General features: G+C 42.6%; 1 protein-coding gene across 5 annotated transcripts; it reads right to left on the bottom strand.

Moving 5' to 3' along the window:
• Positions 1 to 115: 115 nt before the first annotated feature.
• Positions 116 to 23,462, bottom strand: BTBD3 (BTB domain containing 3). 5 transcript variants are annotated; one of them, XM_032682962.1, is made up of 5 exons: positions 23,306 to 23,462; positions 9,657 to 9,921; positions 9,022 to 9,112; positions 8,434 to 8,552; positions 116 to 4,477 (listed from the first exon to the last, which is right to left on the bottom strand). In XM_032682962.1, the coding sequence occupies exons 2-5, from the start codon at positions 9,797 to 9,799 to the stop codon at positions 3,445 to 3,447; spliced, it is 1,386 nt and encodes a 461-aa protein (XP_032538853.1). In that variant the 5' UTR covers positions 9,800 to 9,921; positions 23,306 to 23,462; the 3' UTR covers positions 116 to 3,444. The 5 variants fall into 5 exon arrangements, with proteins under 5 accessions (XP_032538853.1, XP_032538855.1, XP_032538852.1 ...); XM_032682964.1 differs by lacking the exon at positions 23,306 to 23,462 and adding an exon at positions 21,739 to 21,753; XM_032682961.1 differs by lacking the exon at positions 23,306 to 23,462 and adding an exon at positions 21,084 to 21,144.
• Positions 23,463 to 26,461: the final 2,999 nt, after the last annotated feature.

Below are 26,461 nucleotides of genomic sequence, written 5' to 3'. Positions count from 1 at the left end.
CAAAAGATCTCTGAATACATAAGCTCAACAAATATCCCTACAAAACTGTACAACAATAGAGATAACTAAGTAAGGGCTTTCACAGCTCATGCTTCAAAGATACTGCAGGAAACAATCATTTAAGAATCATTTTTATTTGTATGTTTAACGTGATTATACACATTCATGAGTCCAACAAGATCTGCACTGTGACATTAAAGATACAGTACAATAACATTCAACATGAGGTACTTCATATATTTATATATATATCTGTCCTTTATAAATAATGCTGTAAGCCTGCTAAGGTCAAACACTGCTTCAGCACAAACGGGTGCTGGGACCTGAAGTGAGCCGAGTTCATCACAACAAAAAAGAAACAAACCCCAAAACAGTTCAGTGCAATAAGAATGTAGAAATTAAAATGTTTACTTAAATACTATTTCAGATATGCAGAAAGTATATTACATTATACTCTCTTATCACAGATTCCTCTCACCAGGAAAATCAAAGATACAAGTAGCAAAGATGGCCAGGTACAGTTTAAGACAGAATCTACGAGGTGATCTCTATCAACACTACATTTACATTCCAGGCTGATGTGGCTGATGCTTGCAAGATGTCAGTCAATGTATTCAAGCTTGGATGCTACTCCTAAACCAACCAAATTCACATTTAGACACCTGTTGAAGTGCCCTGATGTCCCAAGGTGACTGGTGCTGGTCACCTTCTTACATGCCAGTACTTGTTAGCATCAGGCAGTGCTCAGAAACAAGTCACACTGTGAGCATCAAAAGGTGTTTTGGGGTGCTTTTGTTTGATCGTTCATACTGGAAACATTCACATGCACCAGCTCCTAAAACCTGGAATGGACTCAGAGGAATTAAGCCAGAGGTTGCTTTCATCCTACTTCATCAAAAGGATTTCATAAAAGAAGCAAATAAGAATAATTAAATAACAGCTCATTTTTCTACATATTACAGCTACAGGGTATTCTGATCTCTGAACTTCTGTTCTAGCCAGTGAAGGTAGCAGATACCTCACCTTTGTTTACAGGTAAGTAAAACCAAAAAAATAAATTAAAAGTGAGGACGCAAGTCTAGTTATACCAGTGCAGTATTCTCTGACTTGTCCCACCAGCTGAGGCACCTGGTTTTTTTCCCCAAACAACTCAGAATGCAGTTTGCATTGACAAGCAACTTGTCAATCTGATCATCACTCCGAGTAATTACATCTGCATCACCCGCTTGCTGTAAGAAAACTTAATCAGCTGATTAGCATCTTTCACTGCTTTCAAATGGATCTAAATAAATGGAACTGCTGCTCAGATGTTGTCTAAAAGTAGGTGACCGTTACCTCATCACAATCTTCGATTCCTTTTTGCGATCTCTTCAGCAACTCTTCCTCCACTCCATACCATTTATACTCTTGTCTATTTTCAGCTGCAGATCTAAATATAAATAACTGGAGGTTTTTTTAAATCTCTCTCTGGGAGTTTTCCATGGAGCATTCTGTTTAGGTTTCACTAACAGCCTGGATTATGTACATCTGTTACAAAAAACAAAACATTCCTCTCTGTATTTTGAGGGTATTTACATTTCAGAGAGAGCTCTGCTTACACACACATGTATGTATGTATATAAAACATTAAATGCTATGATGGATGAAAGGCATAAATCCTGCAGGGTAGTTTTTTTACCTGGCTCTCCTTTTATTACCTAGAGAGAAAATCTGGGCTTTGGCCATAAAGTGTTTGATGTCTATGCTCCAGTTTTCCTTACTTCAGATGGTTTTTCGGACACTGCAAAGATGTATTGGCACTTTAGGATGGCCGGGGGCCAGGATTCCAACCGTCCAGCAACACTCAGAGTAATAGCATTAAACTGGTAAGAAATCATATGAGAAAAACATTTTTATTACAGAACTGACAAGTGAATTTAGGGTTATGCTACATTAATGCGTTGATATACTATAACATTTATCTTCAGCCTGTCTGAAGAATCGTTTGGTCCCTCTCATTTCGTTAAAACGTACGCAACAAACAGAACCCACTTCAGAGGTGAAGGAAGAATGAGATGCTTTACAACAGGTAGTGTGTCTCTGAGGAGCAACTGTCCCAGTGCAGTGGTGAAGGATTTGCTCATGTTTAAACAGTACCTGTAATTCTTATTTATACTGGATTCCTTCCCTGATACAAGGAGTATCCCTAATATTTTCCAGAAATGATACAGACATACAACAAGAAGTTTGGGGGAAAAAAAATTCAGACAAGGAAAAGGTTCTGTACCACATAATCCTCTAACTGATGTGTAGCCATAAGCAGTTGCAAGAGATCCAACATTAACACATCAGAGAAGACTTCTTCCTCCTCACTGCTATCTGATAATATAAACTAAGTGTAATACGACCACAGTTGGGAATCTTCTGTCTTTGCCTAAATTGCAACTGGTAATAAAAAGAAAAAAAATCTCATATTACAGAAAAAAGTCCAAGTCAGGATTGATACATTCTGTTGTTTCTCTATAATCTGCCTCTACCGTGTTTAGGAAGAAGAAAAAAAACCCACCCAAAACAAACAAAAACTTATCCTGCATCAGATGATTGATATTAATTCCCATTTATTTAGCAGAGAAAAGCCATTTAAGGAGCAAATCAAAGTAGCAAAAACTAGGTCATGGGAGTAGAGTTTCAAGAGCTGCATATACAATTTGAACACGTGCAAGTACTTCCTTGCCTTCGAGGTGGGATTCCTAGTAAATGAACTCCGAGGGTTACTTGCCAAGCCCACATCCCTTCCTCACTGTAAACATGTCCATGCACTGTGGACATGGTCAGCATGCTGTGTAGCTTCCTGAAAGATGCTTCCTTCTCTCCATCTTCCCCTGTAGCCATCCCAAACAGCTGGCTGCAGGAGAATCTCACAGGATGAAGGTTTAAACCTGTGCTTTTTCCGCTTACAACTGAGGGACTTCTTTCAGCTCCCATGGTCAGAAGCAGCTTGGCTTATTGGAATCTCCAAAGTCTGCAGAGCAGACAACAGAGAGAGCCATAAAACAAGGCTCTTCATTTTCTACCCCTACCTCCCCAAAGAATTACAAGTAGAAAGCAGGAAATGGAGAAAGAGGAAAGGGATCAATGAAGACAGTGTTTAGTGAGATACAAGAGGGGGATGTCCTCTGGTGATTCACAGGTGCATCAAAGAAAGGGTCAGCATCACCAGCAAACAGGCACCCCTCTTACAAAAAACCTTTAAAACTCACTTGTTTCCAAGAGCTTCCAGTTTAAAATATTACACTTAAACTTTATCACCAACGATGCTACAAGTACAGCAAGCCAGGAACTTGCCCACAGTGTTTACATATTCCCTGCACTGATCACATATCTGCAGATAAAAACCTAAGTGTCAGGAGGCCTGAACCTGACAGGTTCTTCATAGCAAAATGCTTTGTCTCCACACACTCTCATTCAAGCGTAAAAGATGAGTTCGGGGATTTGCCCTCCCTGTACCCCCGTGCCGTTTGTACTGTCCGAAGAGCACTGAAACTGAACAGTCACCTTCCCACACTGCACTTCTGTCATTCCTTCCTGTCCAAAATAGCTGAGTTCGTTACCATCCAGAATCACGCTCGCTGTGTAAAAGGTGTCGGGCTCAATCTGCACCGGGTATTCAAACCACACGGGGAAAGTGTTACTAGAGCCATCCGAGAAGTATTTACTCAAGTTCTGGCCCAGGATAACTCCTTGTCGCTTGAGTTCAATCTTGGCACTGTACTCTGCCGACCCACAGCTGGAGCCGTAGAGCCCAAAGCCGGCGATAAACACTCTCTTATCCACAGCAAACTGGATGCTGTCACAGCGGCCCCGGTAGCGCCACTGGTTGCTGCGGTAAGCGCAGGACTGGAAGCGGTGGCAGCGCTGAGGGACGAGGCCTTTCCGGGGCTTGCTGACAAACTGCAGCTCCGGCTTCTTGGCCGCCGTGTACCACAGGAAGATGTCGTTGGTCTCGTTGAGGGTCAGGATCCCAGACTGAGCAGCGCCGTTGGCGAAGTCATCCAGAGCCATGGTGGGGATGCGGATCAAGTACAGGGCCTTGCCCAGGACTTTGCGCTTGTTCTCTATGGTCGCCGTCAGCTCCTGCCGCTGACACTCCACCTCAGCCCAGTTCAGGGCCGCCTCGAAAACAACGATTTCTTTGGCATTCAGAGTCTCCCTTCGGAGGATGCTTTCAAGTGTCTGAAAATCAATGTCACAGAACCCCTCAGACTTCAAAGCTAGCTCGGCTTGGGCATCAATCACTTCCCAACAGCGCTGGGTCAGGTCGGGTTCCTCGAATAAGCAGCTCTGGGAAAGCAGCACACACGCATTCTTTGCACTCAGACTTGTCTCTAGGAAGTTGACACAGGCGCGGGCGAGATGAGGGACAATGTATTTCTTGGCAGCATAAAGAGTGGCCAGGACGGTGTCGGCAGCCAGATCGATTTCATCACAGTAAATGTACCTGAAATAAAACACAGGGAGGTAACACTGATGCTTAATGCAAAAATGTGTCAACAACAAATCTGTAAAGAATTATAAACAAAGAATAGTTAGATGGCTTCACATTAAAACTAAGCAGTGGTTTTGGGGAATATGGATTAAATCTAGAATGAAAGTACAAAACAAATTCGGCACTCATGTAAGACTATGGAAGAGAACAGGCTTAAATCTCAGGTGAATCCAACCTGCCATCTGGGGTATGTGCTATGAGACAATGGCTATATTTACAAACCAGGGCCCCTCCAGCTCTGTGTCGCTTCCATACAGGCCGTGGCTGATGAGAGTCCATCTGCCCCTGGTGGGAGCTCCTTGAGTGCTACCTTACTTGGCTAACACAAGCCTGGAACATGTGTTACCAAGAGGATTTGGACTGGATGTCCTGTAATGCTGAATCATGATTTATTGAGCTGTATATACAATGCAGGAATGAAAACAAGTCTACAGGCAATAACTAGGTAGTCTAAGAAGATAAATCCTATTCCAGCATATCAGGTGCTATCCATTTCCATAAAGAGTGGGTTGGGTGTTTTTAGATTATGGTTTTTTTATCTTTTTTTTTTTTTTTCAAACAGGGTGATAAAGTCTATAGGAAGAGGCACAGAACTGCAATTTTCAGTTCTTTTAATACTTGCAACATCATAACTCCACTAGCACAGCCTTTTCTCTCGGTCTCACTGCACAAGGAGGAAAAAAGCTTTACTGCTATGCTAGTGTGGTAGAAGAGATGAAGGTGAAATGCTATTTATGCGACTAAACTGCCGGGATTCATTGCTCAGAGAAATGAAGCATTGTACAGTTTGTTCTTTTCAGTATCTCATGCTTCAGGGCCCCATTTGCAGCTGGTGAATACAATGTGCTAAAATCATGCCAAATGCAATTTTACTCTTCACAGGGATAAGCAAGTCTTGATGGTTATGGCTGATAAAAGCGTCTTCCTCCAGAAGAGCTGAAGTTGTATGTGACCTTGTACTAATTAAAATTTCCTAGTTAGTAGGTTTCCCTACACAATGAAATTTTTGCAGAACAGATGTGCCTATAAGGTAGAATTAGTATCTACACTGATCTGGTTACAGTTGTAAATAACTATTTGTATTTTTGCAGGTGTGAGATAGTATCCTCCAAGCCCCATTTAGGAAACATGCACAGAGGAGATACTGCTCCAGCAATATAAAATCTAAGGGGTTACAATCAAAAAGAATACTTACACAGAGCCAAACCTGTTTTTAATCTTTACTACTTGGTTTCAGCTTATTGGTAACAACAAAGAACACTTCTATGTATCACTGGTTACAGCCTCAGCTCCTTTACTGGCCAAAAAATTCCTGTGTTTCAATTAATTTGTTTTTATGATTCTCCTCAATGCTCTCCAACTCTTCCCTTCCTTCTACTCCTTCTCTTTGCCTGCTAGTACAGAGAGAATGATGACATCTGTTTTAAATCGAAATAGTACAAAACTTGCAAGTTTAATATTCATGAAAGCGAAGAACTAATATCACTGCTTTTCAGCAGACACAGCACAGATCGGCTGTCAGCACTATCCCACACTTCCCACTCTGCCAACACACCTCCACTCTGGTCTGCAATTGCTGATATTCCAGGTTCACCCTGTTCTTAAACTGAGGATTCTGCTGGGCCACAGGATTTGACGGTTTAGCAACAAATTCATCCTGGGATGAGATCATGGTTCTAACTTCAACAGTCAAGATTAGGATAAGATATAACACATTAAAGACACCAATTCAGTGTGTCAGCGAGACTATGTATTTTAGACTATGAGTTTAATCCTATTTTTAAAACTGTAGAGAAGAGCCAAGGTAATTTTACTGGGAGAATAATTAACATCTACAAGTCGAGGCACTATTTTCTATGGTACATCTGGCAAAACCTCATCTGATGTTTGTTGTCAGAATGCCCACTATATAGTAAAACACAAAAAATATTTATGCTGTAAGAATTCATTGTCTAGGGAAAAAAAAAACAACCAAACCAAAACCAACAAGACATCAAAACCAAAAAATCCACAAAAACAAAGTCAATGTATTTTCTGACAAGGTTTATGATGCCGAAAAAAGCGTATGAAGGAGAGAGCTGCTTTGGGGTAGGTAAAAAGTCTTCTCCTTCTGCAGCAACAGCATCGTGAGCCTTCTGCCATTCAATGCTCACAGCAGTTGCAAGCAAGCAATACCGTGGGATGATTTCCCAGAGGAGTGAGGGGGACTGTGGCTTCCCACAAGCTCCACATGCACTGGATCCTGGGATGAGGGGAATGCTGCACTGCTGAGCAACGTCCCTTTGCCTTTCCTGCACCATCAGGGCTGCAGATATCCCAGAATCCACAGGCACAGAAGCTCTGCAGGTTCAGGCACACTGCATCAGGGGAAGGCAGGACTAGCAAGGTTACCTCAGCATCCACGCAGACCATGAACTTTTTCTAGACTTTTAGCTTTTTAAATAAAAGCTGAGAAGGTGGAGAATCCATTGGTTCTGGTCCTGCTCTCATAGACAGTTTCCTAAATTGCCATGGGCTAAATAACATACCAAGACCTAGATGTCAGTACTGATACTCTCCTATCAGGTTTGCTCTCTGAACACATTTCTTAATGATAAATTCAGGGAGCATTCAGTTTTTATATGGCAAATCACATTTAGCCACAGTGAAATAGATTTGCTTTTCAAACAGAAAGGGGGTTGGGGGAACCCAAGTATCTTGTATTTGTGATTTGTAAAATTCAGCATGAAAGTAAAGCACAATTCTGAGCTCTGTCACAAAGCCAGAAAGACCCAAAGCAAGGATCCATCTCCCTGCATAATGTCATATTTTAACTTGATATTCCAGGTCTACAGAACATCTGCGTAGCTTTTCCTGGCAGGGACTGATATTTGCAAAGAACATTTCTGATGTTCATGATAACCTATAAAAACTCTATATGCAACTTTGAATGTTGATCTACAGTGCCACTGAAATGCAAAAGAAAAAAAAGAAACCATTCTGTAATCACAAGCTAGTCAAAACAATCTGCGAAATACAATAAATTTCTAGCTAGTGATTATACCATTACATGCAAGAAAATCTGCAGCATATTAAAAGGATCACTATCAGATACTGATGTATTTTCTGAGGGGGAAAAAACCTCAAAGCCATAGCATTTCTGTGATAGGTCATTTCTCTTTGATAATCAGAGTCTATAGATACATTCAAGGACAATTCAGCAGGGAATCTGCTTCATTATGCCCATTTAGGAAAAGACAGCATTTCTTATGCAGTTTGCAAGAAGAAAAATAATGATCATGTAAACTGACTGGTTCTCCTTGGTAGATAAAAACCCCTATTCACACAAACAGCCTTTTTATCACTTTCCAAATACATCACAATGATATATGAGGAGAAATTTAATTTTCAGAGGCTATATTCAATAACTTGAGATGGTTTTTCAAAGACAAGACCTGCATACAGCAAGTTTATAAAAGAGCTGGAACAATGTCAACATACAAACCCAGCAATTTACTGGGCTCGGGGGGTTTTTTGTGTGCGTGTTTTTAACTTTTCACTATGCCTGCAAAGTAGAACAGTTGGTTTGGGGTTTTTTGTTACAGCTGACAAATCTTTTTAGTAACTCCATTCCTTTGTGTAACGTGTAGTGACAAATCAGATCGATAGGCATTACAGTACACAATGTGCCCAAAGATCCCCTGTCAAAGTCATTATTTACAACTGCCTACATTAGGCTGATATGTGTGTGCCTGAAAGAAGAGGGGAGAGCAAAATGAGGTGAAAGTTTAAAACAACAAAAAAAGAGGGATATTTTAAGAGACTGCTTTCTTTCTGTCTACATGCAAGTCTAATACTTCAGCTCTGACATCAGCCGTGTGTGTATACATCAGGAAGGAAAAAACATCCAGCAGATGAGTGGTGCTTACTTCAGCATTGCGAGGAAAGCAGCAGGCTCAACATCTGGGATACGGATCTCATCTTTGTCCTCAGCAAGCTCTCCGTAAAACATTGCATGGAATACTGAGCTCCCAACAGCCAGGACGTACTGTTGAGAAAGGGAAATCTTATTTCATGCTTTAAATTGAAAGCACTGCCAACAAAAACAGTGTGGGAGAGCCACTCTGAGCATACTGGGCTTCACTGACAGGCTCTATAGACACACTTCAGTAAGAAATGAAGCCCAAGTTAAGAACAAATTACACGTTTCCCCTGCATTTTACTCTCTTGGGCATAGATACATTAGCTACTGGAAAATCCTTCTGTCCACCACAGAAGTTAACTATTTCTAGAAAATCTCAAGAGCAATATTAACCAACTGCACAAAGGAGTACTCCCGACTTCACTGCCTTAGCACAACAAATGTACAAAGGACAGACTATTTCACTGCATGCAGCCTTCTAAAACACAGAAGATATGCCCCAGGAGAGCCGAGCCTCCCACGCCATGTCCTGGCGTAACCGTAGGAGCTCCCTCCGGCTCTCCCCGCCCGAATGGATAATGCAGCTGTTGCTTACTTTGTGTCCTGGCAGCCGCTGGGTCCCACCTGGTGGCCCGACCACAAAATGAACATCTGCCATCAAGTCATTGTTGAACATCACTGCATTTCTACAAACAGAGGGAGCAGGTTAATTCGTGGTGCCCAGTAACTCTCTGCTTGCCCCATACCCAAGAAATTTAATGTCTTAACAACTTAAAGTTAGCAAAGAGAAGCAGGTCACGCTTCAAGCTACTTTATACATCATGACACCAATATACCAGAGAAAATACTAAAACACTAAAGTGTGTGTGGGGGGTGTGCAATGAAACAAACCCCCAAACTTCTGAGAACTTTTCAAGCGGTGGAAATGTAAGTCAAGAGAATGTTTCACTAGCAATCCCCACCAAGGTCTACAAGCAAATCTTTACAAGGGTGCTGCAGCTTCCAGCAACGTATTTATTTACTCAAGACAAACAGCTGCACTGTCTGGAAAAGAGATATTAAAATACTTTCCATTACCAAAATGCTTGTTTCACACACACAGAGGGAGAAAAAAAAAACCAAACAAACAAAATAAAACTGTGTTTTCTTCACCAAATAAATGCATTCTGAACGTTTTGCTACTTTTCACTCTTCCATTCAAACAGCAGAAATAAACTGCCCTGAACTCACCTCTCTCTGATGGTTGGATAAAGTCCTTGCCAATTGGGTGCTGGAATAGTGTTGTTGTTATTGAGATTTTGCTGATGGTACTGCTGGACAGCAGTAGTATTAGTGTTGGCTGGTTTCTTTCGGGGAAAAATATCAGCAGCCATCTTCTTCTTCTTTTTGGTTTTCAAGGTAATGATTTCATAGCAAACTGGAGGCAATTTGCTGCTGCTACTGCTGCTGCTATTTCCTTTCTTAGAGCTCTTCTTGGACCTGTTCTTGACCGTCTCTGGAAGCATCAAGAAGAAGGTGAGACATTTCATGTTCTTTCCTTTCTCATCTACCATGAGTATACCGGTCTGTAAAGCCCAACAGCCTAACTAGCCAGGAACATTAAGGAATGCACGTGGAAGCTGTTACACAGAAAGCAGCAGAGCTGAGAGTTTGCTTCTTTTCCAGCAAGACAAGGTGACCTTTCCAGTGCACCGAGTAAGAAACTGACTTTAAGTTTGATCCAGTACTTGAATCGTTAAATACATCCCCATCATTCCCGCCAGCTTTATTTCTCTCCAGATTTCCCGGTCAGGATCGCGGGGAAGCGCTACACCCCGGGAGGAGAGCAGGCTCTCCGGAGGGGGTATGAGGAGGCGCACGGTCGCGCTGCCAGTGTGCTCGGCGAGCCGGAGTTGTGCGTGGAAAGGATGGGAGCGGAGTAGGTATCGCAGCCGTGCGGATGGAGCCAATGGCTGCAGCCAGGGAAAACGATTGGATTCGCGCACAGTGACACCTATTGTGGCGTGCGCCGCTCCCACGTTAAAGCCGCAGCAGTTGAATCGGCATCTCCTACGCACAGATAAGCAATTAAGTAACACACGGCACGGTTGCGTAAGCCAGGACCGTGTGTCTATGTGAGTGTGTATGTGAGTGTGTGTATGCGAGAGAAAGAGAGCAAGTCCTCCCCGGTGCCGCCTGAATTGTCACGGGGGAGCAATAAAAAAGTTGGAATCGGGTAGAAAGGTGTGTTTGAGTCTAAATTTTTCTGTGGGAGCTATTTCTACGGACATTCGATATAAGCACGGCTCGGTTTGCCTCTGGTATTCCCACTAATCCCGTCTGTAAGAGTTCAGCAAAGCACGCTACAGATTTCAGAACCAAATTAAAGCGATCAAGCAGCAGCGGCAAAGACAGCGACGCAGTTAAACAGCCCCCTTCAGCGCAGCTTCTGCTCCAGTGTAACATGAATAGAGATGAGGTCACAGCTTCAGCTTTAACTCCTTGTGTTTCCAGATAACGTAACAGCCTTTGACAGGGGTCCCAAATCACTGAGCAGTGCTAATTAAACCAGCTTACAGCCGACACTGGCTGCACCACATCAGAAGAAAACTTGTAGATGTGCAATCAGATTAAAGCAAACCAGAGTGAATATATTTAATCAATATTTCAAGGCATTAAATGAAAAAGTCTGAATGATTTAGAGTCTTGGGCAGAAATCACTCCTTGAGATAAAAACATACTCTGATTTTACTCAAAAATCCTTTCTGAATATACAGGATATAAGTTATGCCAAGCGAAACATTTAAATAGGAAAGAAGACTAATTTTCGGTCATTAGTTTACTCAGAACTTAAATATGGATCAGATTTCTTTAATAGCAGGTCAAGTGCATAAAAACATCACAAGTAAGCATAGCCACTTAACAAAAACAGGAAAATAAAAAATACTAGGTATGAGGTGTCAACACATCACACCTTAAAATATTGAGGGGGAGATAATTAAAATACGACTTCATAATTATTTTCAAGTTTTAAAGAAAAAAATCCTCTTTGCTTTCAAAGCAAATTTAGCCACATTTTGCCTTAATTAGTTTTGCTGGACTAGAGTACAACAGTGAAATTAAAGTGATCAAAGGTTGGTGGAGAAATCTCGCTGAAATCCCCGAGAGAAATCTGCCACTGACTTAAAACTGAGGGTATTTATTGAAATGCCACCACAACTGCTTGAACCACAGCTGTGGCTTTGTAAGGCACACTCAGAATGTCTTTAACTGTCTGACACTGTTGCAGGTATTCCAAAGATTACCATGTCTCCACGGGAAGGACTAACAGAACACCCTGGCTGTTGGCCATCTGGAGCCTTTGCTGCAGTGGTTGGACATGGTGCCATTCCCAGACACACATCTGTCCTCTCTGGCTGAAGTCACTGCTCACGGAAGGGGGGAACAGAAGGAGACACATCCCTGCCTCAGCTGCTACATTCCACAATCCAGCATCTTACTGCTAAGTCTGCTTGACTGCTACTTTAAAGGAAGATGGTGAGTTATGCCTGGTGTAGCTGAAAGGCAGAGATATGTTCCTAAATACATTGAGAGGCAGGTTATGTAATTCCCAAAGAAATTATTTCTAGCAAGCTTTTCTTTTTCCTTCCCTATTTCTCCTTCTTTTTTATCTGCAACAGATTGATTTGAAAGGGAAAATAACAACCTAAACCATATTGAACTGTAGAGAGGGAAAAGAAGGGGTAAAGGAGAAGAAACTCATCCCACATATGGGATGTTTATAACTGCTCACAGCTGAGTTTATAACAGGGACACAGCAGGTATTCTCAGCACAGAATTTGAAGTTGTTGAGCTTTTCTCGTCTCCTTATGTAAATTTCCAGCCCTTCTAGTTACAAAAATAACCCTTTTGCCACTGCACAGGACAAACATTTCAAAAGGAAGGAGTCTTAAACAGAAAAAAACCCAGACTCTTCAGCAAATCTGGTTCTCAGCACTGCAGTTGGCAGAAGGCGAAAGCTAGCAGGGACTGGGAGATTTGATTGTCATTCCACAAATCCATTTTATAGGCTCCCAAAGTATATAAAAATCAAGGTCTCTGCACATTTCTTCAAGCCAATTGACCAGTACAAATCCAAAGATTATACACACACACACCAGATAAGGTCACTGGGAGGCTACAGAAGAGGAAGGAAGAGAATGACAGATGGACTGACTAGTTAACTCCGTCTGGAAAAGATGGATCATAAATGTGAAATCCACAGGAGTCCAGCACACCTTGAGTTCTGTAACACCACACATTCAGCTTGTTCTGCTTTCTGGGAAAGGAAGGGAGGGAGAAGCTGCAGCTGAAGCGCGTTCTACCTGAACTCAGAAGTCAGACAGACCCCAGCAGACAAGAAGTATCTGCATGACAGGATAAAAATCCACTCCAGTAAATAGCAAGCCAAACTGCCACCTTTGCCTGCTCTTAAGCCACCCAGCAAAAACTGGAAAATAGCACTGATTCCACAACAGGCTCTAGAAGTTCCTGTGAAAAACTGCAAACCTCTTACAGGCTTCATACCACCTTCCACTGCACTTCATCAGCTCAGAAACCGAGTCTCATGAACCAGCCATTAGATGCACGTGAAATGGGAAAAACAAACCCCAAAGGATCACTGCTATTTGCACTCACTATTCTTTCTGTTTTGGCAGCAACTTCCATTTATTTGCCTGTAACATAGTTTTCTTGTTCTACTATGCACATACTGTTAATGAATTTAGAAATCAATATGCTGGCAGTCAGTAAAAGCAACCTATGAACTACTGCCTGTTGAAAGACTAGTCAAAATCTCCAGTTTAGATCAGTCTGTCTCCAGCAAGAGGATCAAGAAAATTGACCTTCTCTGACCCAAAGATCTATCCATTTCTGAAAGCTTATTACCATGTGCTCGTAATCTTCTTCAGCAAGTCTCATTTTTCTTCATTAATTATATATTAACAGATCTAAACTTGATATATACAACTGAGAAAAAGGGAAATACAGCTCTTCAAAGGCACATTAATTTTTATTTTATAAGCAAAGTAGCGAAACCAGAAATATTTTAACTTAGAGGGTGTAGAAAATTCCATGCTTAAATCTTAACACTGGCCTAATGGGAATTCGAAATACCGGAGGTGAAGAATTAAGCAAAGGACTATATTCCAAGGCTGAGATACAACACATCAAGTACATGCCCCTTTAAAATTATTAGGAGCAGGTTACAAGCCCTTGGAAATCAGCTCCTGATGAAATACTGTGAACAACTGAAGCAGCAATTTTGCTGTTCAAATCCAAGTGTTTGCAATACACCTCCAGTCCCAGTTTCATTTATCCCTTAAGAACATAATACACCTTGACACCATTGTGAGGGCTGGTACAGCAGTCATATTTAAGCCCAGGTCTCGGTACAACTTTTAATAGCATGGTACAACTATAATTATGCCTTTCTAAAGGTAACTTCCAATCAAGAAATCAATTTAATTTCCAGGGCTGATGGGAGTATCCTTCCTCAAGCTACATCAGTCTCTCCTCCTGCAATAGCAAGGATACCGCTCGTGTTTCTATTTTTTTTTTTTTTAATTCTTCCAATAAGTTGTGTTTTTCTGTATCTCTCATTTACAGGCTTGTTCCTCATGTAATAACATGAACTGGACAATTCTATAAAAAACAAGCTTTCATCAAAATTCCCAAGTGTCTGTTACAACCACATCGTGAATAAAGGAAAGAATTCCAAGTAAGCAATGAGAAAATGCATATATTTCTTTTTTGTAAAGTTGCCAAGTGTCTCCCTTGGCAGTTATTATGCCTATGCATGATTAACATTCTTTGTTTAAATTCTGAATTTCCCCTTATAAGGAAACAAATTTCAGATGATACATTTTGATTAACCAAAATAAACACACATTACAGTTTAACAAATCTTTCTGTCTGTCCACTGCTAGTTTTCATTCAATTTCAGTTGACTTTAAGCACTCATTTAAAAATGGAATATACATGTTCAAAAAACAAATAAACAAACAAAAACCTCATTAGACCCATCCCACACAGCTGTGGAGCCTGGTTCTGTTTATCTATCTATGAATTATTTAGTCCCGTGGGAGGATCCTTCCCAATCACCATTTCAACCCTTTTGTTTGTAAAAACACTCATTTGGAAAAGGGACTGATAGTTCTACTCTTGATTTCCTCAAGTAAAAAATGTGTTACAGTTTACAAAATCTCCCAATCTCCTCTCTCCTAAATTTCTGATTGGCAGCACTGGAAGTAACCAAAATTCCATCCACTTCTATCTCCTGCATGGAAGAGCTGGCAATGAAGTCTTACTCAGTAATGTCTTCTATGGCAAAAAAGAAAACCCCAAACTGTTAAAAAAACCTAAAAGCAGGATGAAAGATGGGCAAAATTGTAAAGACTCTCAGAGAAACCAGAATACAGGCTTAAAAAAAAAATAAATAGCATTTACTTCCCAGAATAGCCAAGAGCTGGGAAGGAGCAGAATAGTATCATAGAATTGCATCTTGAACCAAGACTAGAAGCTTTAAACCAAAGTCCACAATAGCTAACTTGTATTTTGCTATAAAACTCATGCTACACCTGCAACATACTTGTTACCAAATAGTCTTAACTGCTTAGTGTGTGTGAGGATTTAAACACTTTGCATAATATTATCCACTAAAATAGTTTTCACATTTTTTTCCCTGAATGCTCTTAATGCTTTAAAGGAAACAAAAGCAGAAAGTCCTGAGCAGAGCAGTCAACAGGTAACCACAAACTTAACTAAAACAGAAAACTAAAGAATGAGTATTCAGAAGCCTTTTTCACTCTTGTAGCATTTGTTAGCACACATCCTATGCATGGCATTTGATTTTAGTCTCTCTACCAAAGCAGCCTTAATCTTTTCAATACGCCCTTTTTGTACCTGCAATCTTTTTCATTTTGTTTGGGTTTTGTTGTTTTGGTTTTTTTTAAAGGACTATCCTTTTTGAGACAAAGCAATCAGAACAAAATATGTTTAAAAGCAACAGTTAGCCCTGGGTTTACTTGCATAAACATCCACTTTCCTTGTGTGGACTTCAAGTCGCTTTCCATGAACCAATTCCTACCCCAAGTGCAACGTCTCCCACTCATTTTTTTCCTGTAACTTTCTTGCTTAGCTGTCTAAAGTCTCCCAGTGAGAGGTTCAATAACTTTACCCTTACAGCCCAAACACAATGTAACACCTTCCCTACGCTGTTTATTTTTTCTTTTAAAAGTTAAAGGTTTTGTTCCCTGATGGACCAAAATAAATATAGCTGAGGTATCAGAAGTGAGAAAGAAAAAATATGTTTAAAATTCTGTTGCATTTTCATTCTGATTTCAATACCATGCCTGCTGCATGAATGACAGTCCATAGGAACCACAACTGTGAAAAGAAAGGCTTATGTTTAAACAACCTACAGTGAACAACGTATTTGATCCCGTTACAGTGAATTATCCCACAGACGTTCTCTTCTGGGCATATGAAAAGAAATCATGTCAAATGCTTCATTACAACATGAAATATATGATTTTACAAGCCTGCTAAGACATATTCCTCAATATCATAGTTAGGGAGCTGCAGGTAGAAAATATCCCAGAGCAGAATTTGCAATGCATTCTATGAGCATTAATTTGCTTCTTGATAGTTCAAAGTGAAAAACCAGAATTATAAATGAACTCTGAGATGAGAAAACCTGCAACCACAAAACGAGAATTCAATCCAAGGTTACAGGAGATAAACTGTTTCTCTACTAATTTAAAAGAGACAAATTATGCATTTGTTCCCCATCACTACTACTTGAGCTTGCCCACGTAGAGCTTTGCTTTTGACAGTCTGTGGGGTCAAAAAAATAAGTTCTTTTCTAGTGGCTGCCATTTATTTATTTATTTATTTATTTCTAAACATGATATTGCAAACCTGAAAGCACTCAACTCTTTTTCTAAGACAAAGGTCAACTTTAATTCTACTCTGCCTCTTACCAAAACTGACTTACAAAGGAAAGATCAGATAGCTCAGGAAATTGGTAATGAGATACAGTGGTTTTCCTCTCTAGGTCACTAATTCTAAATTGACCAAGGTCAACAGTAATCAAAAGTCATTAGCATTTAATGATCCTTCGGTGCCCTGTGAGACAGAAGCCAGTGATCTTAGTGCACTTCAGAAAACCACCACTACAATCAGGACTCACATGCTGCCTGTTTCAGGGGAGAGGTCGGATCTTATGACTGCAGACAGATCTTCCTATCTTGCAGACAATCTCGACTATAAAGGCAAATCCTAATACTAATTTTAACTTGGCTCAGAAACTATTATTTTCAAACTGAATAGTTAAATTAAGACAGGCTCTATAAAGGGAAGGTTGTAAGGTGACTGGTCCTGCTCCTTTACATCAGCAGTTCCCAAATGTTTTTGTCCCCAGTAATACTGCAAAATGCAAAGGCAACACAGACCCTTACTGAGAGAGTCCTCACTTGTGAGAACTGATGGCACTAGAAGAACAACCACCCGTGAGGACCCACAGGGGAACCGTATTCCAGTTGATTATGTTGGTGTATAATTCAAGAACTACATTTTTCATGAGCAGATAAGCTACACTCACCATATCAAACTAGTGCTGAAGTACCTAGTGGGACAGAAGAGGGGGAGAGGACATTGCTACAACACACACCCGTGCTCTGTGGCCTCAGTTCAGTCTCCTGGGACTGCCATGCTACCAGCACCTTCAACAAGGGCAAGAAAAACAGAGGGGACTTTGGGAAAGCTTGGTTAGGTGTTGTAATGTACATGTCTGTCATGGGAAAGCTACAGCATGTCAGTTGGTAGTTTTACATCTAGTGAATTTTAGGGAACATGTGGGTTAAAAACCCAAAGCAGATCAGCAACCTGTGTGTGTACAGCCACAAGAACACCGTACTTGAACCATTCAGTGTGTCAAATTGGAAAATTCTGGTACAACTTCTTGTCCCTACTGCATTTTAAATGACAAAAGAGGAAGGTTATGCCAGTTAGTGAAAGAGGAACAGGTCAGTCCATGGGCAAACCAAGCACTGGATATGAAATGCCTTCTCAAACGCAGAAGCTCTCACTTCTCAAAAGTGACAATTAAAACCAACAAGTAACAACTCTTGCAAGTGCTTTTACAATTGTTTAATAACCCAAACTTTTAGATATGAGAGACTGATTGCTGCTAAACTGAGCTGCATCCAAATAGTTCAAGGAATGGAACCAAACAAGGCATCCATTAAACTGCACTGTACTGAATTATTTTCCCTCTGCCACACATTAAAAGCTGTGGATCTTGTTACTTTATTTCCAGACACACAGCACACACAGCCTCAGACTGAATCCACAGGGGGATAAAGATGTTGCCAAATTCTTATCTTATCGACTGTTTTACAAAATCAGATTTACTTTCCTCTGCTGCAAACAATTCAGTCACACTTCCCTTTGTTACCAATCAGTTATGCTTTAGTATTTCCATCACTTTCTCCTCCTCTTTACAAGTGAATGGTAGCTACTTTGCCATCATGAATTTTCAAGACAAACATATATATATATATGCCTCAAATTCTGGTTTCAGACTATATTTTTAAGCATTAGGATGTATTTGCCTAGCAATATTAGGACATCTTAAATGCCAGGTTTTCTTCACAACAATTCTGTTTCAGAGATGTCAGAACTTCAACAGAGAAAGAGAAAACAACTAAGGAAGGAGCAAGGAATCAGAACAGCAAAATTAAGGGACTATGCAAGATAAACATACCTACACATCACTTTTGCGTATTATAAAATTTTATATAGTGTGAAAACCTTTACTTTTTCTTGTATTATCACCTTGGTCTGATGGCAGTGTATCACTCAAGGAAAAGGCAAAGAGCCCTAAGGAAGCCAGGGCACCCTGGCACACTTTTAAGTGCATTACCTTACTCTAACATCACATAGTAATTCCTTTGAGCTACATTCCTCGACAGAAGCTGAGCAAGCTGTCCGACAGGGCAGGGATTTCTTTCATCTGCAACTTGAGCTGTGTGCTGAGGACTCCAAAGGAAGGGAAAACACTGCAACAAAGGGAGAGCCTAAGCCACTGCACTCTTATCTGTTTGTAAATAACACACAGGCAGCTTCAGCTCCTCCCCAGAGCTAAAGAGTGGCCTCCGCTTTCCTCCCCCACTTAGCGGCCAAGGTGACACCCCATTAAGGAACACGTGGCATATTTATGGATTAGATTTTAAAGGGATTTTGTTGCACCAACCATCGTAAGCCTACATAAAACACCTCACACCTATCAGACAAGCAAACATGCCACCTGCCTGAAGAGCTGCTTTCTTTCCATACTCTCTGAAAAGTCTTGCAACCAAGCAAAGCTTTAATTCCAGAGAACGCAGTTTTGTAAAGAAAATTACTCCTTTAAACTGCTTTGTATGTGAGCAGGAGAAACTGTAGCTAGGGTGGATACAGAGTGTAACCTGGTACCTAAATATCCTCTCACAGGAGGATGTTATCAACAAGTCATTCAGCCCTGTATTGAAGTGGTACGTGATCCTCTGGTGAAATATTTATTGGGGATATCAGGTAATCTCAGGCTACAGGCAACAGGGCTGGATGAGGTGATGTCTCCAGACACCTTCCAAATCTGTTTTTTTTGTGATTCTGCACCTGCACAGCCAGCAGACATTCAGAGATCACCAACCAGTTCCCCAGTACTTTAAAATGCCAACGCTTTCCAGACATGGATTCACTTGGTTTTCTCCCCCTGCAGCTTGCCAAGTTATCAAACTCAGAAATGGCAGCAGGATCACAAAACAGATGAGCCAGGCCTAAAAAACAAGAAGTTTGCAAATTCAAATGAAGTGATGTCTTCCTTAACCTTCCCACCTCAGTCTTCTGACGTGAAGTGGTTTTGTAACCAAGGCATGGGATTGGAACACAAAAAAATGGCAGAAAACACAGCTGATAACAACTTCCAGCACAAAAAGCTTTTAACCTTTTCCTTATGAGATTCCCACCTCCTATATCCTTCTTTTGCCTCATCTATCAGCTCTTGGAGACACAAACTTCCTTATCGCTTGTTTACATAGTGATGTGAACAGGTTTGGTAACTTTAGGGAAAAAAAAACTGCTCAAAAGCTCTAACAAGCCCGAGTCATAAAAATTACTGTTGCAACTTGCACCTTTTTTTTCCTCAGCCTTGAAGGGCAAGCTAAAGGCATTCCATATTTCTTCTGAAAGGTGTTTCCTCCAGGGCAGAGCTGAGGATCACTGGCAGGGAAACACAAGGGAATTTATTGTGCAGTCAGCTGCAGTGTACTTACTGTTGGGGATTTAAAAGGAGAAAAAAAGTACTGAAGTCTACATTTAACTTTGGCAATCCTACAGAACTTACTTCAAATGAAGGCCCTAAAAGATTTGATTTGCAACATTAAATCCCATAGTAAACCCCAGATATTGTGCATTGGGGCACACTGCACATACTTTCTGTTGCAAAGGGTGAGACCAGTTCTCTGCCACCAAAATAAAAACTATTTTGAGCCTAACTCTGGCGTAAAAGTTAAAGTAACACGACATGCAGTATTGGATACCTATGACCCAACATCACCTCTCTCTACAAAACACCAATGAAAAAGCCCAAGACACAGATTAAAGTTTGACAGATCACATGCTGAAAACAAAGCACAGTGAGCACTAACAACAACGCAGAGAACCTGCACTGGCACTTCTTGGATGAGACACAGTCACTCTGTTGTTTTAATTAGGCATGTTAGCAACCACATTTCAGGAACACTCAAGTATCTTAACTTCAATTCAAACTTTTTCTCACTTCAGGTGAGAACAACCCACTGCTCCCTCCTGTTTTAAAAGGCATCATCGCCTAGGGAACACCATAGGGAAATGAACTTATAAACCTCGAGGTTCACAGGTGGCTTTCTCAAAACAATCAGGAAAATAGCAAAATGTAAAGGTGTGGGCCATTAAGTGAAACCACTCAGCCTTCAAACACAGGTAGGTAAGGAAGTTCAGCCAACTTCGGGGAAGAGGAGGTGTGGAACAGGAGGTGGCATTTATGTCAAACCAGGTGCAACTGTTGATTGTGCCTCTGGGAAGTCTACTGGATTAATACTTACAATACTCCTTCTATAAAAGCAGCTTTATTTCAAGCAGGAGAAAAACCCCAAAGCCCAACTTCTGGCTTGGCACCACGGAACGCGTCCTGGTGCACAGCCGGGTTCCGGGGCCGGAGCTGCTCCCGAACCCGCCCCGCTGCTGCACAAAGGGCGACCGAGGGGCCCCAAGCCCCGGCTGCGGACACGAACCGCGACTCTGCCCAGGCAAAGGCCGTGCCCGGGGGCTCGTTGTGCGGGCACAGCCGGGCGGCTCCGCTGCCCTCACCGCCAGCTCCGCGGTCGTGCCGCCGCTCAGGTGCGGCCGCTCCGCCCCGCCCCGTCCCCTCGCGGAGGCGCCTCCGCGGAGCGCTGAGGTCCATCCCCCGCCGCCGCCACAGCCCGGCAGCGGAGGCTGCCACCGCCACATCCCCGGAGTCGGAGTCGGAGTCGCCGCCGCCCCGCCGCGGCTCGTCCGTCCCCGGCCCCCGCGGGGTCGCCCCTCACGGCCCCGCTCCCACCCCCGCCCCGCACTGACCTGAGGGCGCTCCCGGGGCGGCGCGCGCGGCCCCTCCTCGCACCGGCGGCGCGCGCGCGGCCCCGCCCCGCAGGCGCGCACGCGCACGGCCCCTCCCTCCCCTCACTGCCGCCTCTTCCCTCAGCCCCCCTGCCCGCCTTCTCTTCCCCCCCTCCTCCGGGTTCGTGTGTGTTCGGAGGGTTTTCCCCCTCAAAAATCAGGCCCCGCCGAACGACGGGGAACCGGCGGCCTCGCCCCGCGAGAGGCCGGTCAGGGCCTGCCCTCACAGCGCTCCCCGCCCCGACCCCCAGGGCACCGGCGGCAGCAAAGACTGAGGGTTCCACCCCCGGCATAAGTTGGGAGGCGAACTAACAATACCTTTTTAAAAAAATTAAAAATCTTTCCATTTTTAAAATTAGGAACCCCGTTAGTGCCTGAAGTTGAAGCATATTCGTGCTGTGGAGCCTTAGGATTTCATCTCCGAAATTAGGTGGTGTTAGTTTGCTTCCCAACTTATTCCTTTATTTTTATTAGAAATCCCCTTTTTTAAAAATTAGAAATCCCGTTAACGCCCAGAAGTGAAGCATATTCATGGCTTATAGCAACCAGCCTGTCTGAGGATTCACCCTCTAAAAAAGAAAAAAAAAAAGTTATTGATTTTTTTTTGTGCACGCACCAATATCTGTGAGGATGAGAGTTCCCACTTCCCTTTGGACAGCAGCTTTTTTTGATTAAAAGTTGCAGGGGAAAATACATTTAGTCGTTGTAAAGCTTTGCGTTCGTTCATCCACTGTTAATCACAACCTCTAAGGACAAAAAAAAAAAAAGACATAAAAATAAAATAAACCTGTTTCATCCCAGGGCCAGCAACAGGCAGCTAGAGGGATGAACCACCCTTTCCCCTCACATTTATTAGGGTTTTTTCTCAAATAAACCCAATTGCACAAGAAGAGATTAATGCCGTACATCCTTCCTTGCGTGAGCTGTTCCCATCCTGCTGCTCACAGGGAAGCCAGGTTCAAAAAAACCCAAACAAAACACAAAAATACACCACAACCCCCCAAAACTTTTCATTTTCGAGCCGCTGAAGAAACAATCGACAGGAATCAATCATTTCCAGGACCAGCACCCGGGTTTATCCAGAAGCTTCATAAATAAGGGATTTCTCATAGAGGCAGTGTATGTAGCCACGTGGGAAATTAAAATGCATTGCTAGCATTTATTTTTAAAAGCATAGAAAAAGCCTTTATTTGAAGCTCTAGGGCGAATTTGGTTATTTTTTGTTATTATTTTCCCCCTGAAGAAACAATTATTTCTGGAATCGCTGCTGTGTTCCAGCTTTAGTCTCCCATGAACACTCATTTCCCTATATTATATACACATTATTCTAGCAGATACCTTCACAATGTGAAATTAGGCGTATCTGTGGATAATCAGTACTTTGCTTTTCCCATTTTAATATTTTAGCTATTAAAATAGATAAGAAACTAAACAGCAACAATAATGACTGTACACACACACAGGCTTTATAGCTCTTATGGATTTTGCCAGCAGAGCACACGCTTTAAATTACAGTGTGTAAATGATCGTTTAATTGGGACTTGGGAAGCCAACAAAATAATTGTTGTCTGAAGTGAACTTAAACACACTGTAGATAACCACTGCAATTTTCCATCCTATTTGCAGGTGGAAGGTAAAAGGCCCTTTTTGCAAGGGGGGTAGTTTAGATGGGCAAGTGGTGGGGACAAGCCTTTTCCTTCAGTTTAGAGGAGGTTATTTTGCAACCTGAATGCAAACATGTTCTGGGTCTAATCCCAGAACATACAGGAGTTAAAAGATGAAGTTCTGGAACTAGGTGATCTTTAAGCTTGGCTTCCAAGCCAAGCCCTCCTACGATTCTATGGTTTTTCTGCACATACATTTCTGATTGAGAGGCAGCCAGGGGCTGCCCAAATTAGGGGCTCCACTCAGTAACACTTATTTTGCTTTTTTGGGGCTTCTTAGATCTCTCCTGCTTTTCCAGTCCAGTTTTTTCAGCCATGGCTACCTAATGTCCTCCAAAGAGCTCCAGGCTCTGATTTAATACTGATCTCAACACCGAATTAAACCGAAGCAGTCACCACCACCCAGCAGCACACCCAGCGGAAGCTGCTCCACTCCAGCCAGTGATGCAGGACACTGCACACCCCACTTGAGAATCAGTCCTACCCCATCCTCAGCCCTCTTCGCTCACAGGGACTTACAGACACGGGATGACAGGTTACATTACTCTTCATCTGCACGTTCCGGCTCAAACACGTGCTCACAGCTGCTTGGCACCAAAGTCCTGATGTTTGGAGCTGCAGTCTCTCCTCTCCCTCCTGCAGTTGCACACTCAGTTACCTGCTTCGAAGCACACAGACATGTGCTTACCTGTCTGAGTTAAACAGACCTCGCTGCATGTCTCAGGGATGTGTTTAGTTGCCAAGCACTGCATTTTGCTGATAAATTTCAGATTAACTCCAGAGCAAAGAAGCCACCAGATAAGCCAGACCCAGACAAAGCTGCAGCACTGGGGCACACCACCATCTTCCAACAAGGGAGGAAGAGTGCCCAGCTCCTGGTGCTGCTGGGTGTTGATGTCCTCTCTCCTTGTGCTGTCACCTCCCAGGCTGACTATATATATATAGAATCTACATGTTTTTATATATACATATATGTATAAAAACTATGTATAAAAGTTAGCTCACGAGGAAGAGGAGCAGAGCAGAGGAGGTCTTTGGGGTCTTGCCAGCTCCCAGCCCAGGTTTCTGGACAAGCTCCAGCATTGCCTAGGCTGCACTACCAAGGGCTGCACTACCAAGGAAGATAAAGCTGAACCAGCTGTGTGCTGGGGAGAGCTGATCAAAGGATTTTAACTGGTGTCTCCAGAGCCATTTAACTGGGATAGGTTCTGCTCCGTGGTGGTAGTAAAAAAAAGCCAAATATTTGTGTTGAGTCACATTCATACTCATCCATTCCTGTGTCACAGGCCTATTTTCCAGGTATTGAGCAGTGCTTTCTAAAGACTTACTAACTTGAAGAGCCATTTAAATATTCATTTTCCAGTTGAACTTGCATGCCAGGTAGGTTCTTCCAAGTGCTCCAGGGTATAATTAGTTTCTCCAAAAGCATCTTCCAACCAGGCGCTTCGCTAGCGCTGACCCCTACATCTCCCCTCCTCCCCTACCGCTTAAAGCTTCGCTGAATTTCTGTGCACAGCCTCCTGCAAAGGTTATCATCTTATGTTTAACAGTGGGGAAAAAGACAGCACAGGAGATTTACTGCAAATGGAAGCCATTACTGGAGCAGTTATCAAATGAAAGAACAATATACTAATGTCTAGTCATAAAGATATGAAGAGTTGCCTGTCAGAGGCAAACACCTAACTTGTAAAATTAGCCTGGGCAGCTGCTGGAAGCTTTTGGCAGGCAGGATGAGATCCTTGCAGCACACGGTTAAGCACCCAGGTGTTTTGCAGCTATAGAGGCTGGAAACTGGGTGCACATACTGGGACCAGCTGCAGGGAGATGCATCAACATCCCAAGGCCACAGGAGGTTTGTGTGGAGTGGAAATCAGCTCAGCACCATCCCAAATATCCCCAGCGGGTTACAACATCCCCTCGGTTGATTTAGGGATTGGATGTCTCCCAAAGTCAAAGTTATCTCCAGCTACAGCTGTAGCTCATTGAGGCTGCCGACTCCAATTTTTGGGTTAAGTATTAACTAACTAATAACAGATGGTGTTGAGTTTTGTCTGCCCCTTGACCCATAAGGTCAGGTCCCACAGCCTATGAAATGGCAGCTAGAAGATGCTGATTTCCAGTCTAGTGTACTGGCACAGATGATTTTCCTCATCTCTCCCAGTCCTACCCTCCTGCCGAGAGTTGGGGCAGAAGCCCCTTCAGACTTAACCAAATGGTTGTTAAGCTTTCTAAAATAAAAATACATGGACAAGTGGGTACCAGTGTCCATGACAGAGGCATGTTTGTCTCCTGAGAACCAACTTCTCTCATCAAGGACTGTCCAGCCTCTCTTTCCATGTGCACCAGGACGTCAACTCTTTCTCCACCCTAGAAAAAAAAAAGTCACTTTCAGCAGCACAGCCAGTTCTAACAAGTCTTTTACCCCCAGAGACATGCATTGTCTGTATCAAGGATACATCAGGACTAAGCTCCTGGTCTCCATTACAAGAGCTTGTGCTTCTCCTGCAGCCTTTTATAGCTCGAGTTTGTCATCTGTAGGACAGAGGTGCAACAGTCCCAGGTGCCTTTTAACCTTTCCTCCCCTGTGGCAGGCAGAGGTGCTGCCTCTCTATTTGGTGATTGCAGTGCCACTTCTTTTGGTGTCTGGATATAAAAGGGTTGGCCCCTGTGATATGTAAAATAGTTTAAGGCATGGAAAGAATCCTAACTTCCCAATGCCAGCGGTCAGCCTCACCTGAACACAGAGAAAATCTCACCACAACCTTGCTAGCAATACTTGCTTTCAGATAATGTGAAGATCGACTCCTGCTGTCTTTAGCCATAGAAAGAGCTGAAGTCCCTGTAGTATCTTCAGAAGCATCTGCATTTCTCAAACAAACCAGACTAAGGAGTTTAATCCGAGCCAAGGGATCCAAAGCCCAGAAAAGCTGCTTTTCAGCATTGCCTTTTGGAGACAAGAGCTCAAAGATTATCTCAGAGGGAGCCTTAATATCCCCAGAGACTGAAAAGTATGGAGGAAAACTTCCCTTAACTTGAAATTTTGGCTCAACCATGCAAACTACAGAGAGACAGCGTTGCCGGATGAACAAGCTTCCAAAATGAGACACGTGGGGTTTTTTTGTTTGAGTTGGGTTTTTTTGTTTGAGCTGGGCTTTTTTTGTAGCTGAGATCAAGGAACCACAATCTGTGGTCATGTTTGTTTGTTTGTTTGTTTTTCCTAACTGGATTGTCCATAAAAAGGGGAAAAATGGGAACCTGAGGTTTTCCTGATAAAGGTGGGTGTCCATGGCTGTGACAGACTGGTGGTTTTCCCCCTGATTGAGCAACACAGAGAATTAAAAAGTCTGCTCCAGTTCTTGATGAGTCAAGCCTCCCCAAATCTGTGGGTGTTTAAGCCTGCCTCTAAGTCCTCAAAAATATCTTAATAACTGGGAGGGTCTTTGCAAGCAGCTGCTTGCAGGATGTGATGAAAGAGCTGCACAAGTTTCCCCAGTTTCTGGCTGGGCTGGCCCAGGGAGGCTTCACTAGCTTCTGAGCTCTGATAGCAAAATAAAATGGTGCTTTAATAGAAAAACTAGAAAGGAAAACAATTATTGAATTTTACTGCAAAACCCCAAGGCAGGATGAGGAGCAGAATGTAAAAACATCTGAGGAAATTAAGCTGGCAGTAGGGAA

This window comes from Chiroxiphia lanceolata, chromosome 3, assembly GCF_009829145.1.
Source record: "Chiroxiphia lanceolata isolate bChiLan1 chromosome 3, bChiLan1.pri, whole genome shotgun sequence".
Lineage (NCBI taxonomy): Eukaryota > Metazoa > Chordata > Aves > Passeriformes > Pipridae > Chiroxiphia > Chiroxiphia lanceolata.
Note: the sequence above shows the minus strand (reverse complement) of the source record. Positions and strands in the feature narration are given on the sequence as shown.